Genomic DNA, 16773 nt, shown 5'->3' with positions numbered 1-16773 from the left:
TACTTTTGCACCCAAGCAAAGAAAAAAAAATACGGGGACGTTTATCCCTACTGTCTCAAATAATCTCTGTCTTTCCTCTCTCAGGCACCCAAGAAGCACCTCCAGAATGGGGCCATTCGAGGCTACCAGGTCGGCTACAGAGAATACAGCTCAGGTGGAAACTACCAGTTCAGTGTGATCAGTGTGGAAACCACAGGGGACAATGCAGAAAGCCTGGTGCTGGACAACCTGAAGAAGTTCACCCAGTATGGAGTTGTGGTGCAAGCCAGCAACAGCGCTGGGACAGGACCCTCTTCCACAGAAGTGGCGGCTACCACGCTGGAGGATGGTAAGACAGGAGGGAGAGGTGGCTGGAATATTTTTTTCAAGCTCAGTGAAGTTGTGGTGGCAGCCTTGAAAGTGGAATATCCTGTATAAAACAATAATGAGAAAAATATGAAATTGAATTTAATTAAAAAAAAAAAAAAAATATATATATATATATATATATATATATATATATATATATATATATATATATATATATATATATATATATATATATATACACTGTAAGTGTTCACAGCACCAAATGTGTGATGATACATTTATTTTCCTCTTTACCCTTGTTTGGTCTCCAACACAACAGAGCTGTGAACATACTGCTCTCTGAGAAGCAGACAGCATGGTGTAATTTTGGAGAGATTTATGAGGATACATCACGACCTAGTGGAGATCAGAGGGTGCTGCCACATGTTGTCAGTCCTACAGTGTCTACTGAGAGTTCACTGTCCTCATAATCTGTGCTCTGGTTTTTACCCCTTCAGTACCCAGCCGTCCTCCAGAGAACGTCCAGGCCACAGCCACGTCTCCAGAGGTCATCTCTCTGTCCTGGCTGACCCCTCCTAAAGACGCTTTGAATGGCAACCTGCTGGGCTTCAGGGTCATCTACTGGGCCAATCTGCCTGATGGAGGTACACACTAACACCTGTACATTACTTAAAGACATAACTGTGAGGTACATTTTGTTTGTGGCATTGAGGAATAGAGTGTCTGTGCATTAGAGTTCACATTAACATTAACATCAGTCTTTTAAATAAGCAGATATGAAATCCACAGTCCTTGGGAATCTACAATTGTCATCAAAATATTAGAGAAAAAGTAAAAACATTTTCAGCAGGAACTGAAGTGTTCTTGAAATTTAACTACCATGAACACAGAGATCAGACAAAAGATCTGCACACTGTACTAATGGCCTCAGTCAATATAATTCAACAGAGCAATGTTTCAGTCTAAGACCTTCATTTGAGACCTTCATCAGGCATTTTCAAATCAACATTAGAAAGTAGAACAACCAATATATACAGACACAAGTACATCCATTAGTCAGGTGGTTGTGGTCTGCATGCTTAATTGTACTCTCAGACTGGACCAATCAGATTCTACACTATCTGATACACACCATGTATTATGGTCCAAAATACAAAAAAAAAACCATTAAGAAAAATAGTGAATTTAGTCCATCACATAAACTCAGTAAAAATGAATACGTGAGTCACATAAATTACTCAAAAATGGACACAATTAGGCTAATAATATAAATTACTATGTAGAAAAAAATAGTTGTAGATGGAAAAAATGGTAAAAGAGAAAATTTTGATAAGTAATTAGTACTTTTCCTAAAGGTTTTAAATTGCACTGGTCTTCTGACCAGCAATCCAGTCATTATTTTATTACTAGTAAATGTAGAAATACCAATGGAGATTCCAAAACAGAACATACTAGAGAGAGCAACATACCTTGGTGTATCTATTGGGTCAGACTCAAACATAAATACTTAAATTGCCTCAAATATACTATTGTTTGCTGACATCCTGGCTGAGTTCTAGGCTTGATGTGAGTCAGTATTTATTTATCCTGTATTCTCTGCAAAATGGAAAAATCTATGATCTAAAAAATTGCGTCATGTTGTGTTTCAGTAATCAAGTAATAACCTAATGAGGACTGTTATTGATGCTAATGAGTAAACAGTAGCTTATAGTTACCCAGGTGGATTTTGGGTATTTGAATAACCTCTACTGTTGGCCAAAAGTCTGCATGGTCTTGTGGAATTGAGACGGCATGGCATGCCATTGTCACATGCCGGGTTTGTGTCAGTAGGATTAGTTGTGACAGCACGATTACCTTTGACCCCTGCACTGTCACATCATGTTGGTCTGCCTATAAAACACTCAGGACTTGACAGCCAAGACTAGTTTGCATGGTAACAGTCTGTAGCCCAGTTGGTGAATGCTCAAGCTTGAACTTACATACTATTACATGTAAATGGTTTGTCTTATATTGTATGCAAATATGCTATACATAATGCCTAACACTTCACATATACAATGTACCTTTTGCAATGAAGCTGTTTGCTGTTCTGTGCCACTCCATCCCAGACAAGTGCAGTTCATCAGTATGAGAGAATATTATCTCATTTACCAGCAGAGGGGGATACAGGCCCTTTCTAACAAGCTGTGGTGCAGGTTCTATCAGTCTACCAGTGTTGGTGGAGTCAGCTTGTTTGCATACATCGTTATTGCTTAGTTATTAAGAGTCCAGGGTTATATTAAAGTTACAGATTGATACATAGATTGACACACACACACACACACACACATATATATATATATATATATATATATATTCTTCTCAACCACATATGAGAGGTTGGCAGCAGAAAATTTCAGCATTTTTGCTTAGAAATTAAATAGCTATATAACTTAATTAACTGATTATCAAAGAATTTGCTAGTTGATCGTCTAATTCTTTCGGATCTAGAAGTGTTGTTTTCATTTTAGTGTGTGGGTAATATAACTTGATATCAAGACAATAAGCAACACACACATGCACACACACAACTATGGTTAAAATGCTTTTACTCTGTGGTAAAACGTCCGCAACTCTGCCTGTGTGATGGGTATTCAAGGTGTTTTAATTGGCCATTAAAAGCCAGAGAAGAGGAGATGCAGGTGGTCTCATAGATCTCTGGAGAGAAGTGAAAAGAGAGAAAGGCGAGAGAAGTAAACAGTATGAAGACGGGATAGAGACAGAGTGCAGTGACACAGTGAGACATCAATAATTCAAACCCTAACAGCTGAGGTAGCCAGTTGCCAGTCAAGGCCTGCCACCACAGCAGACCTTGGATGCAGGGTTGTTTAAACTTTGTGATTGAATATGATATATCCAAGGCTGTGATATGACTCCCTAGGGCCTGAATTCTACTTTTATGTGTGTGATCTGCTATATAATGTAAGAGTCACATGTTTGGACCTGTGTCAGCTAGTCATATCACTGGATTATTTACAATAAGAGAGTTGTACTAGATAAGGCCTTTGACCTGAGGTGCCCTCACAAAATTTTACTTGATCCCTCCACTCTCTCCTCTGCTGTCCTCTCCTGTTTTCTGTCCATCAGAGCTCGGAGAGATCAGGAATGTGACGACCTCGAAGCCCTCTCTGGAGCTGGATGGATTGGAAAAATACACCAACTACAGCATCCAGGTGTTAGCCTTCACCAGAGCTGGAGATGGTGTTCGCAGCGAACAGATTTACACCCGCACCAAGGAGGATGGTAGGAAAATTAAGCCATCTCTCCAAATAAAAGGCACAAGGGCAGCTGTTAGATGCACTGTTTTACAGATTTACTCATATTTGGGCTGAGGTGTAAGTTGGTTTGCTCATCTAGTGTCCCAAGGAATTACTTACTTACTCACTTTACTTTACTTACTTACTTTCCTTAATAAATGAGGAATTGTAAGTTTTGAAAAACTGAGAATATTTTAGAGAAATGAATGAACCCCTGTGGTAAAAGTGAGGCGACTTATTCTAATATAAGTCTTGGATGAAGCAGAAAATCCTGTAGAATATGACATATGTCCATATGTTATCTTGCTTTATAATCAGTGTAAAAAGCACCATAAAAATCTCCTGAGTAGTAATATTAGCTTTTTTGATCATCTTTTCTTTTTAGTTCCCGGTCCTCCAGCAGGTGTGAAAGCAGCAGCTGCATCTAATTCAGTGGTGTTTGTGTCCTGGCTTCCTCCTCTCAAAGTGAATGGCATCATCAGGAAATACACTGTTTTCTGCTCCAACCCACACCCTACGGTAACACATTTAAAAAATATGAAATTAGATATTCTGTACTTTGACACAATTGAATCATAGCATCGTTTTCATCCCAAAAACCTTTCAGCTAAAAAGTACTAAATGTTTGCTGTACCCTAACTGCCGAGCACCAAAGTTTGAGATCAGCTGGTGAACATAGAGCATGGAGCATTTAGCAGCTAAAGAACCAGATACTTCCCTCAGGAGCTGGTAGAGACCAAAAACAGAGCTAAAAGAGACTGAATACTGGACTTAGATTCACCAGGTAGCCAGAAACATGACTTCAAATGAAAGCTAATGCAAAGTTCACCATATCAGTTTTAAAGGAGAAATGGAGCTTCTTCCCACTCCCCCCAAACATAAAAAAACAGGATTACACCAGATGGAAATCTTGTTTTTGCTGATCTCCAGTGTATTCCAGGCTGTGTCAGTACAGCATGACATCACTGCTGGGTGTGCTCAGAGGTGCAACACAGCTGAAACTAGAGAGGGTTCTAAAGCACTGATTTTTAGGCTGGTTACTCTTTAAACATTAGAGTGAACCAGGAGGGTGAATATGGGACTGGCCAAAAATAAAGCACATAAATCACTGATGTGTTTTTAATAGTTTTTGGACAACAATTAAGCTCTATGGCACATAGGAATAAGATATACAGTATGAGGCTTTGGATATACAGACAGTACTTTGTTCTTTTCATGGGATATGTTGACAATAAGCAAATTATAGAATATCACCGGCCATCTATTTGAAATTAAGTGAAGATTGAAAATAATAGGTTGATCTGCAGCAGCACATAAGACAGTCTTGAATGTTTTTCCTCACCCAGGTGAGCAGTGAGTTTGAAGCGGCCCCAGATGTGTTCTTCTACCGTATCCCCAACCTGAGCAGGAACCGGCAGTACAGTATCTGGGTGGTGGCTGTCACCGCTGCAGGCCGTGGAAACGCCAGTGAAATCATCACCGTCAAGCCCATGGCTGAAGGTAGGTGAAGTATGACAGTCAGTGCTAAGTTTGTTTGATAGTTTAGAATTTTTAGGGCTTTACCAGGACACACAAGCATAGTATAAGTTCAAATGCTAAGAGGTTCTCTTGATATGGATTACCCTGCTTCACCCCTTCAACCCTGCTCACTTCACCCATGTGGATGGCTGAAAAAGTAGCTCATTCCCATGAGCTCTTCATGAGTAAAACCCTGTTTATGGCCCTGTCAGCATTACCTGCTTGGTGAGAGCTGATAAACTGATTGCATATGCTGATAGGCCCCATGGTGTCTGATGTCAGGACCCACAGCTCCTAGCAAGACATTCACATCCTGTCTGAGTTCTAGGTGATGGATGTCCTCTCCTCTCTGCTCCATTGCTCAGATGGAGTGAAAAACACTATCACACTCTGCCCCCTGAGCCTGTAGCCCTGGCTCAGTCAGATTACGGGTTAAAGAGGACAACGAATGTGAAAAACCGAAAAACTCAGTCTGAAATCATTCAGAAGACAACAACAACACATTTGTTTGTTGCTGCATCTCCTGTGTGGGCTGATGAAGCATGTGTGTGCTTTTTTAGCTCCGGCTCGGATTCTGACCTTCAACAGGACAGTAACCACCCCTTGGATGAGGGACATTGTGCTGCCTTGTAAAGCAGTGGGTGATCCATCCCCAACCATCAAGTGGCTGAAGGAGATGTGAGTACCCATAAGCCTTAAAGCTGCAAAGGTGGAGTGGGTATTGTAATAGATAAATAACTACAGTTTTTGACACTGGTTTAAATATTAATTGAATCATTTCTATTTGTCTCTTTAAAGTTATCATTAACACTGAAAACATGAGGCTAATTCTAAACACATCAATGTTTCAGCAATGGTACCCCAGCACCTGTTGTGATTGACAGCCGGCGCAGCGTCCACGGTAACGGCAGCCTTGTTATCCGCACAGTGAAAGCAGAGGATTCTGGGAACTACACTTGTGTGGCCAGTAACAGCTTTGGGTCTGACAAGATCGTCCTCAACCTGCAGGTTCAAGGTAAGAAATACAACATGTGGACAAAGGGCACATCTGTACCAACCCTCAACAACAGGTGCCCATTTGAAACACCTACACACAGGTGATGTTTTGAGCATGCTGCACCAGTGGATTGGCGTTAATACATTTACAACTGTTCACTCTTTGTGGGATGCAAATGAACTATCCAGTTCACATTGATTATGATTATTAGGAATAGTCACGGGACAAAAACAATGTCATTAGAGAGCGTTGTCTGTTTTCTTTCTTGTAGTTCCACCTGACCAGCCTCGTCTCACAGTGACCAAGACAACCACCACCTCTATAACCCTCTCCTGGATCCCAGGAGACAACGGAGGCAGTTCTATAAGAGGTCAGACACCAACCACACTGTGTTTTTTTTCAGTGTTTTATTTCTTTTTCTGTTTTCATTCCATCTTGATCCACATTCATCTCCCCACCTATGTTCTTCAGGCTACATTTTGCAATACTCGGAGGATAACAGTGAGCAGTGGGGTAACTTTGCCATCAGTCCCAGTGAGCGCTCCTATCGGCTCGAGAACCTCAAGTGTGGCACCTGGTACAAGTTCACCCTCACTGCCCAGAATGCAGTGGGGCCGGGACGCATCAGTGAGATCATTGAAGCAAAGACTCATGGGAAAGGTATGATCTTTTTTTTGAGGGATTGCAGTCATTGCAGTATTACAGTTATTTGATTATCTTTATAAGTGGAGTTCTCATGGATCTGAAATGTAACTGTGAATGTATGAAAGGGCTTTTGCCTGGTGTATGATGTGTGCAGGTTTGAAAATTTGACGGAACAGGATTTGATCACGTTGAAAAACTCTTTCCAGGGGATTTACTTCTGTTTATAATATTTTGTGCTCCAAATGCCCATCAGATTACTTTTTGCTTGTATTTTCTACATAAGCATGTTGCAGTTGATAACGTAATAAACAAAGCATACATGCAGTTTAAGAATTGTTTAAAATATGATATAATGTTGCTCTAAATGGGTTAAAACAGTACAATATATTATATACCGGTAGTTGTATCTCCAGACAAATTATTAGATACAACCTTTGTTCTTTTCTGATTATGTAGCTAATTATCAGATTAACCGGATCATGACGCAATATAAAAGCCCTGACACACATTATTAGTGTCAGTCCTTGGATTTGCTAAAGTAACACTTCCAACTTATTGTAGATGATATTTTACACTTTCAGTTACCACAAAGCGGAACTTTTCTCCATGATTTGCAGTTTTTTACTTTCTCAAGGGTTGATTCTTACTGACGTAACACACTGAGGCTGTCCTTCCCCTCCCTCTGCAGAACCTCAGTACTCTAAAGAACAGGAGCTCTTCACTAGCATTAACGCCACTCGGGTCAAGATAAACCTGAATGGCTGGAATAACGGTGGATGCCCCATCACTTCTTTCACCTTGGAGTATCGGCCCGTAGACTCGCCCACGTGGACCACAGCACAGCGTACCTCCCTCACCAAGAGCTACATCCTGTACGACCTGCAGGAGGCCACCTGGTACGAGCTGCAGATGAAGGTCTACAACAGCGCTGGCTACGCTGAGAAGAGAGTCAAGTTCGCAACCCTCAGCTATGATGGCAGTGAGTTAACACAACAGCACAAGATGATACCGTTTCCCACTCTTTCCAGAGAACAGTCACTGAAATACCTGTCATGGCCCGCTGAAACTGGCAGGGCATGTATGATTCACTAGCGGCTCTAGAGGTAGTATAATGTAAACACGGACACTGACTGTTGAACAAGTACAGAATCTGTGTTAAAAGACCTAAGTTTCAGTAACTGTGACATGGCTAACAGTGGTAGTTTGAGGCAAAGAAGATAAATCACTTTTTCTGTTAATGACAAAGCTTGAGACTTGAGGAGATTGAGGCTCCCTTGATGATTTGGGCAGTAAAAAACACCTCTCGTGCTGTCTCCGGCAGATGTAGTTAGTTTGTGTGTTGCTGTTTACGACACCTCCATCACCAGCCCACTGAATGCCACCACATGAGTTAAATCATTTCATGTTCTCCTTTGAGATAAAGGATGCCAGCTCATATTGAGACAATTCTGAATTGTCATTCAGAAGCAGCAGCATCTGCCCTACACATATAACTCATATAACAAACATGACTTCTGCACAGGCACCATCGCACCTTTGGTGAAGGCACCCAATGTGAGTGAGGACAACTCAGGGGGCGGCGAAGGTTTGAAGATGATGGTGACCATTTCCTGTGTGTTGGTGGGCATCGTTGTAATCTTCATCGGGCTGCTGGTGCTGAGGAGGAGGAGGAGGGAGCAGAGGCTCAAGAGGCTCCGAGGTGAGATGAGGGCAACTTGTTGATTGTATTTTTCACATACTGAATGGATAGAAGTTTGCTTCTGTTCTCTAAGCCTCTATTCTCTAATGTTTAACAAGAGAAATTATCCTTCCTGTTTGTGTTCCAGATGCAAAAAGTTTGGCTGAGATGCTCATGAGGTAAGACTGTTCAACATCTTCACTGCTTTGCTATTACCAAGACAAGTGTCTCAGTATAAGCACAGTACTGTCATCCGAACAGAGTTAACTACTACAAGAATTTCTAATAACTTAAAAGTTTTTGTTTTGTTCTTCTCAGTAAAAACACACGTCCAGCAGAGCCAATTAACAAACAGCAACAGACGCTCCGCATGCACATCGACATTCCCAGAGCCCAGCTTCTGATAGAGGAGAGAGACACCATGGAGACTGTTGGTAAGGACACTGCTAGTATAGTGTTTCTGCCATACAGCAAGCAGCTTGTTTTTTTTGTTTGTTTAATTCTTACAGGAAATGCACCTGGCTATGGAATTCCTAAGCTTGTTTTTGTTGCTGTCCCACAGACGACAGGTCCACCGTGTTACTGACTGATAATGACTTCGGGGAGACCCAGAAACAGAAGTCATCCACAGTCACCCACACTGTCCACTACCAGTCCCTGTCCCAGGCCACCGGTCCACTGGTAGATGTGTCTGATGCCAGACCAGGAACCAGTAAGTCCAGTACGGACTCCTTTTTTTAACTTCATAACACATAAAGTGTACATGTGGTTGTGTTTTTTTTCCATTGTTTTCCCAGCCATGTTCCTATTCCCAGCAGTTTTTACTTCCGTTACTTTTCCTTGGTGTCCCTTTTTTGCCACTGGTGTATGCCGCATGCTTTGGTGATTGTACAGAACGAAGTAAAGTGAGCTAGTTCAGGCAGTCAACTCAAGTGGTCACTACACTCACATGGCATACTCCTCTTGCTGCAACACAAATCCAGCGCACCATGGAGGTGAGCTTCAGCTGTCGCTCTTTTGCTGCATGCCCGTTGCCTCACTGCTCACCTGACAGCTCTGCTGCTGCTGCTGCTGCTGCTGCTGCTGCTGCTGCTGCTGCTGCTGCTGCTGCTGCTGCTGCTGCTGCTGCTGCTGCTGCTTCTGTTCATATAGCATTTCATTAGCCCCACCTCCACCCCAGCATCCACCTGTAGGCTCTGAGTTCACGTTCCACTTCAGGGGGAGATATTATCTTCCCCCCTGATGTTGAGCACCCCCACTTTTGGGGATGATGAGTTCAGCGAATCAGATTCACAACATAATTATTTCCACATGAGTTGATAGACTGAAGTGTTGCATCGTAGCCTCCAGCCTCCTTACATTACTGTAGATGTATAATTTGAAATAGATATTGAAAAAAAAAACAAATTGTGATATTTGGTTAACATTGTACACAGTATGATATGAGGGTTTTTACAGTTGTTTTTTTTTCATTTACTATCCACAGTGTGTCTGTTTATATTAGTCTTGTATACCTGACATAATAACATGTCTACAAGCTGTGACCTGACATGAGTTTTAGTTGGTTATTTCAGGCACAATCGCTATTTGTGTCCAGAAGTGAAGTTGCAGGTTTTGGGAAAGTTGGTGGCAACTGATACTGGGTGCAGGGGCTTTGTTAGCATTACTTTTTTGACCATGACCACTTCATTATCTTCAGTGAACTTTCCTTCCAATTACTTGCATAAATACAGTGTGTTCTCCTCCTTATTCTCAGACCCCACAGCCCGCCGCACAGCCAAAGCCGGCCCTGCTGCTCGCAACCGCTACGCCAGCCAGTGGACCCTGAACCGACCACACCCCCCTGTCTCCTCCCACACTCTCAGCACTGACTGGAGGCTGCCCACACCCAGAGTTGCAGGCTCAGTTGACAAGGAGAGTGACAGCTACAGCGTCAGCCCATCTCAGGACACAGGTAAACAGCATATCTGGATGCAATGTCTTTAAAAGTTTGTTAAAACGCTGTAACACTACTCTTCATCTCTAACAGCAAACCTGTATCAGCTGTCTTACAACTTAAACCAAGTCACATTCCAATAATTCTGCTACTAACTCTTGTCACTAATCCCTCCGCTAACTCCGGCCCACGTCCAGACCGAGCACGGAGCAGTATGGTGTCAACAGAAAGCGCCTCCTCCACCTATGAGGAGCTTGCCAGAGCCTATGAGCACGCCAAGATGGAGGAGCAGCTGCGCCATGCCAAATTCACCATCACCGAATGCTTCATCTCTGACACTTCCTCAGAGCAGATGACGGCAGGCACCAACGACTACACCGACAGCCTGACTTCCAGCACACCGTCCGAATCAGGCATCTGCCGCTTCACTGCTTCCCCTCCCAAGCCTCAGGACGTTAGCCGGGTTATGAACATGGCCGTGCCCAAGGCCCACAGACCGGGTGAGGCCATGTTGTACAAAGACCACAGTTCTGTCTGCCCGAAACCCGGAGGCATGCTAACCTTTTATTACAGCTGGCCTCATTATGATGCTGATGAAACTTAACTTAACTTCATGTCTAATATTGACATCCAAGCATTAACTGTGACTCTAATACTGACACTGAATCCAAATGAAGTGTTTAAAAATTTATTCAAGTTAAGTTTGGCTTAAAGTCCTTTAAAGAGAAAATGAGGAGCCATTAAATCAAAAATTCAATCTGAGTTAAATACAATAGGACATTCCAAGATATTAGACAATCATTATTTCAAACCACTGACTAAAAATTCATGAGAACTCACTACAAATCTGGGTAAGTAAGAGTCTAGGGTAGGAAACTACAGCTGCTCTGTTGAAGCTGTAAATTTGAGGTTTTGTGCCTACACGTACGCCTGAGACTGTATTTGATAAAGATGCTAACAGCTCTAAATGAGACGCCGCATCCAGAAAATGACCTTAAATACAGCATCCAACAGTATACGCTGTCAGTGTGCTAGATCCAAAATCTTCTTTTCAGGATAGTTCGTATTAAAAACTTGACTATCCTTTTGGGAATTCATATAGACCATTTCAACAAAGCATCATGAAACAAACAGCGTTTAGATTATTGTAATTAAGAGATACTGTTCATTCAGACATGCTAATGATTGCTGAAGGGATTCATGAAGTTTATTTGTGACAAATATGTAAAATCTACAGTTAACAAGTGGCAGCCCGGGTATGTGTAATAATGCTAAACTGTTGAAAATCAGACTTGACAGGAGTATAATAGACATAACGTTCCTGCTGTGCAGTGATATTACTTACTCATTTTTAGGAAAATGGTCTAGTTTAATATTGTAAGTGTATTTAAATCAGCAGCATTCAATCAACGGGGTGGAGGGTGAGGGTAAAGTCTTGCCATTGAATTATACGCAGTCAGCAAGGACACGAGAGGTCAGCTTGTATCTCTGTGTGATGATACTGAAAAGACTCACAAAGCTGTAATTTCATCACCAATCGAAAAGTAGTAAAAAGATGGACTCTGGGGACAAAAAAGGAACGAGGTCTTCTTAAACAAATCCTTTTCTTACATTTCAGATTGACCGTGAATAAACTAAGTCGGAGATCAGGCGATGTTGAGCAGGAATGTCTCCATGTCTTTCTCTTATATTTAACTCCAATGGTCTGTGTCGTCCTACAGGGGGCGAGTTGGTTCACCTTCCTCCGTACCTGCGCATGGACTTCCTGTTGAACCGAGGCATGTCCTGCTCAGGGTCATCCAGGGGGACAGCTAGTGGGGAGAGAGCTGCCATGGGTCAGGCCTGTCTGGAGCCCCAGAAGAGTCGCTCACTGAAGCGGCCATCTCGCATGGCACCCCCAACACCCACAGAGGCCCCTCAGGCCAGCAGGGACCCAGTGGCCCAGTGGCAGCCTGGCTCTGCAGCCACGCTCCCCCACAGAGAGGGCTCTGAGCTGGCCCAGGCCGCCAAGCTCAGCACCTCCCAGGAGTCCCTGCTGGACTCGCGAGGACATCTCAAACAGAGCAGCAACCCCTACGCAAAGTCCTACACGCTGGTATAACAGCAGGGGCACCTAGGGCAGGACTACAACTCACTCTAACACTGGACTTAACACTCAAGTGCAGTAAGCTGACTTTCACCACGCAGTTCTGTATATATGTCCCCTCCCTCCAAGGGCGGGGTCACTTTTACTAATCTCCTTTTATTTATTTTAGAACTTTCTTTTATCTCTTGTTTGTATTTCTTTTTTTTTTCTTTTATTGTTTCACTTGAGAAAAAATTCACTCATCGGAAACGACTCCAGTCGGAGCTTTGCCAAACTAATTGAGTAACGAGGGAGCATTATTTATTCTTGATTCTTGTTAATTCTTAATAATTAATCAGTGATTATTAATTGTTAGTTGTCAGCTATTAATGATCATTAATTATTGATTACCAAATGATCTATTATCACCATTACTACAATGTTTTCATAAGAACCCGGACATCTTTTTTTCTGGAGTGGAAGATGATGATTTGGAGTCATTTTTTTCCTATGGAATATCCTTCTGAAACACTGAATGAAACTTGGGAGAAATCTGGGAATGAAAGCAATTGACACCAGTCCAAACTTTTCAGCTGCTCTCCAATTGTTACTTTTTTTGAAGAAAAAAAAAATCTATTTCCTATGGATGCATGGGGACTGACCAATTAAAAGACAATGAAGATTACCATCATGGCTGGACAGCCCAGTCGAGCATTTTGTCACACTATGAAATGATCCAATGTGAAGATTTATTATTCTTATTACTATAAATATATATATAAAAAGAGAAATCACTTTTATTTGTGGATATTACAGGGAAGAATTGATTTGGTTAATAAAGTCCTTAGTCATGTTTGCACATATCTCGTTTTAATTAGGAAATGGAGTCTCTGTTGATCTTTCTCTGTGTCCCATTCTCTGATGGTGCAATATGAAAAAAGATATGAAAAGTATATGAAAACTATTGCTCTATACTGTACTGTAATGATGAAAAATAACTATGTTGTGATGATACTTACAGGGCCGGACACACTCCAGCTATGTATTCAGGTGTAGTTTACCACCGGTTGTTTGCCAGGGTGGTAAATGATGTTAGCTAGAACAGGGAGGGTTTAGAGAACTAATGGTTTTGCACTTCACAACACCCGACTCAAGTGTGTCCAGATAGATCCCCCTACTCTCAGTGCACTAGGTAGAGTCTTTGAGGCTCTCACTGTCCTCAGTAGATTTACTGTTGCTGCATTGCAGTGATTCTCCTCTACAGGGAAAAAAAACGTGAGACAATCCACCAAGAATCCCCCCTTCAAACCAAACCTATAATGTCTATGGGAAATATCGAAAAAAAAAAAAAAAGTGGATATACGTAAGAAGCTGTTTTTTGTTCCTGTCTGCCCTGGCCCACTTCTGTTCTTTCTGTTTCTTTGAGTAAGCCTGAAGGGAGAAGAGTCTGATCCAAAATGCTGTGAGGTCATTATGTCAGTTTCTATGATTAGTTTCTATGATTAACTGTCTTCATTATGATTACACATTTTAACAAGAAAAAAAATGTCACTTTTTATTTTTAACATGAGTGTTCACCATGGTGGCACTGGAATAAAGAGAAACTAACACAAAGTTCAAATTTGATTAATAAAATGGCTGTTCCCCAAAGTGTCCTCCACGGGTTTGACATGAATGACTGAAGGTGGTGTGGAGAGGAAGCGGACGCATGGAGAGCGAGTGCAGGCTCTGCTCTCTGGCTGTCCGCCGGGTCGTCAACGTCAACAGGGGAGCCCCGCGCATCTTCCGTGATTCTGTAGCTGTCATGCCTGCAGGTGGCAGTGTTGTGAAGAGTTGTGTTGCTCACTAATAATCCATCCTCTTTCCAAATCTTTGCAGCCAACACCAGCCTGCTGTGTGAAGACTCGGATTGCTGTTAGAATTCAAGTTGGAATCTGCCTCTTTGTTGTGACTACAGCAACCTGACATCTTTATGGGATACAAGCAAAGTTGTTAAATCAAAGACACATCAACCTTGTTTCCCCACCAACAAAGCCTCGGACCAGAATACAATGCAACTACATGTTGTATTATACGAGGTGTCGTTATAAACTGAAGCTGTGTGCCGCTGCCGTTTTGACTGCAGTGTGCTCACTCTGGAACAGTAACAAAATAAAATACACTCAAAGCAGCCAGTATCCAGACAAAAGAAACTGGATTTTGAGTGTGCTGTTGATGGAAATGCAGTGCATAAAGGAAATGGAGGAGCAGCTCCTGGCTGTTAAAAATTAAAACTAATTGTGGGTGGTGGTCAGTCAGCTCCTTTTGTTAAGCTGAGGTGGCAGAAGCATTGTAAAATCTCTTCTTGATCGTTTTTGCATGGCTCACATATCACAGCATTTTCTGTTATTATCAAATGGTTTGTTGCATACTAACTGTAAACACAGTATATACAGTATACTGTAAAGATTCATACGTAGCACAGTATGAATACCTACAATTCCATGACCCCTTTAAGCGACATGACTTGGTCACTGCCCTTTAAAACATAGCTATCAAAAGGCATTCTGGGAAAATGAAGGCAACCGGCGAGCAGAACTGAGTGAAAGTAGGTACATCACACAAGTGAATTACAATCATGATTTACAAAATCCATCAGTTTAAGACTGTCTGACTCTGAAACTGATGGATTTAGATCTTCTGTAGTAAAGCCGATGTGAATTTAAAATGTCAGCTCCTCTATAAACGACACCAGTAGCTTATAAAAATTAATTACAGGAGGTTTTCACTCCTGTCTGTTGGTGGGTTAGTTTGTCAGCAGGATTACGCAAAAAGTACTGATCCGATTTCCACCAAACTTGGTGGAGGGATACGCTCTACTGAGTGCCAATCTAGTTCTAAATTTTACCGCAGGTGTAAAGTGTGTAGTCGTAGAATTTTTGAGCATTACTAAGAACTTCCTTCCTGAACTGGTTCATTAATTGAAGACTTTCCAACCTGCCATTCTTCTGCCTGAGCCTCTCATGTCCTGCCTGCTAAATTGCTTCCATGGTTGTACATCAAAAGACGGGGGGTTTAGCAGAAGGGCGCATTACTCAGCATGACATCTGTATCTGCCATCTTCCTCTGAAGTCCACAACAAACTAAGCACAGTGACAGAGATTTACTCACCACCACACTTGGTGGTTGCTAACTGCTGTCATGATTAAGGCTCAGGCTGAACTGAATTCTTCCCTCTGATCAGCCTTAGAAATTGGAAGCTGTCGCCGGCTGCACTGGGGAAATGATGCTGAAAATGTACAGTAACGAACAGGGACACATGTCCAAGAACTGGAGCAATGAGACCTGCACATTCCTGAGCAGTTTTTGCAGCTGACCGCAGGCATTGTTTATTCTTTCATTTATTGGATTCAGGATATTTGTTTCTCCTCTCAGATTTATTTACTGAGTTATTGACGAGAGGACTTCAGTGATTTCCTTTGGATGTTTTCAGATCCCTCACTGAAAAACCTCAGTTCATCCTCATTTTCAATACAAAAGACAACAAATTCAGTCTGCTTATGAATGCACACTCATATGCAGACCATAAGCTGTATTGATTGCCTGCAACCGGTCTTATTTGACTAAAAGAACATACTTTATGAAAAATCTATGCAGCACTGTTCTTTTAGTGGCAGCTGCTGTGGTGTCATTTCTCCACATAGCAGACGGGGGAGCAGAGACTCTTCTGAAGAACTCTTCTGTGTGTATGTGGCCGGTTTCACAAAGGTGTTTGTGTTGTGTTAGGCCGCCTTAAATTTGCTCTCAGATTAGATCAATACAAGTTAGAGAGTTTTAATAATAATGAAAGCTGACTTATTTCTAGCCCACAAAGTTAGCCACCCTAGTCCCACCCTCTGAGCAAAGAGCCATGTTTCCATGGTAAAACTCCGTGACACAAAATGACAGCCATTTTCTTTTGTCTGACCAGACTGATGAGTTAGCAGAAGTACTGCCACAGAGTCCTGCCCCATTAAGAAGCCGCAGCAGCTCAGCTCTGCTACAGGTCTGCAATGCACTGGGACTTTATTCAGCTGGAAGGGTTTTGTATCGTTACACTCTTTCCTGGATTCACCCAATAACATGTCCTGTAACTGTGGAATTTTTCCACAAGGTAAAACATTTCTGCCGGAGAGAACGGAGCTGAGCTGTTTGACGTGGTTGTTTGGTCGGCAATGTTCTTTTTTTTTTTTTTAAATCTTATTTTACCTAGATTTCGTGTCAAATTAGTCCACATATTCGTCCAGAACTAGACGGCTTTGTGTAAGAGATGAATTGAGACGTCTATCTGAAGTCTAACTATTAGTCTGA

The 16773-nt window shown here is 42.0% G+C and overlaps 1 protein-coding gene across 4 annotated transcripts in view; it reads left to right on the top strand.

The window, feature by feature from the left end:
- The window catches only part of dscama (Down syndrome cell adhesion molecule a), a 66466-nt gene extending 53986 nt beyond the window's left edge, over positions 1-12480 (top strand). The window contains exons 15-31 of one of the 4 annotated variants that reach the window (XM_040150650.1): positions 85-328; positions 807-953; positions 3436-3591; positions 3991-4124; positions 4952-5105; positions 5684-5801; positions 5975-6138; positions 6392-6490; positions 6592-6780; positions 7454-7744; positions 8288-8464; positions 8592-8622; positions 8762-8877; positions 9006-9155; positions 10200-10397; positions 10577-10879; positions 12173-12480. In XM_040150650.1, the coding sequence (XP_040006584.1) occupies positions 85-328; positions 807-953; positions 3436-3591; positions 3991-4124; positions 4952-5105; positions 5684-5801; positions 5975-6138; positions 6392-6490; positions 6592-6780; positions 7454-7744; positions 8288-8464; positions 8592-8622; positions 8762-8877; positions 9006-9155; positions 10200-10397; positions 10577-10879; positions 12173-12480 (2979 nt within the window). Of the gene's footprint in view, positions 1-84; positions 329-806; positions 954-3435; positions 3592-3990; positions 4125-4951; positions 5106-5683; positions 5802-5974; positions 6139-6391; positions 6491-6591; positions 6781-7453; positions 7745-8287; positions 8465-8591; positions 8623-8761; positions 8878-9005; positions 9165-10199; positions 10398-10576; positions 10885-12100 lie in introns of all 4 variants that reach the window. The other 3 variants (XM_040150648.1, XM_040150649.1, XM_040150647.1) reach the window with 3 other exon arrangements.
- Positions 12481-16773: the final 4293 nt, after the last annotated feature.

This window comes from Xiphias gladius, chromosome 17, assembly GCF_016859285.1.
Source record: "Xiphias gladius isolate SHS-SW01 ecotype Sanya breed wild chromosome 17, ASM1685928v1, whole genome shotgun sequence".
NCBI classification, from domain to species: domain Eukaryota; kingdom Metazoa; phylum Chordata; class Actinopteri; order Istiophoriformes; family Xiphiidae; genus Xiphias; species Xiphias gladius.
Note: the sequence above shows the minus strand (reverse complement) of the source record. Positions and strands in the feature narration are given on the sequence as shown.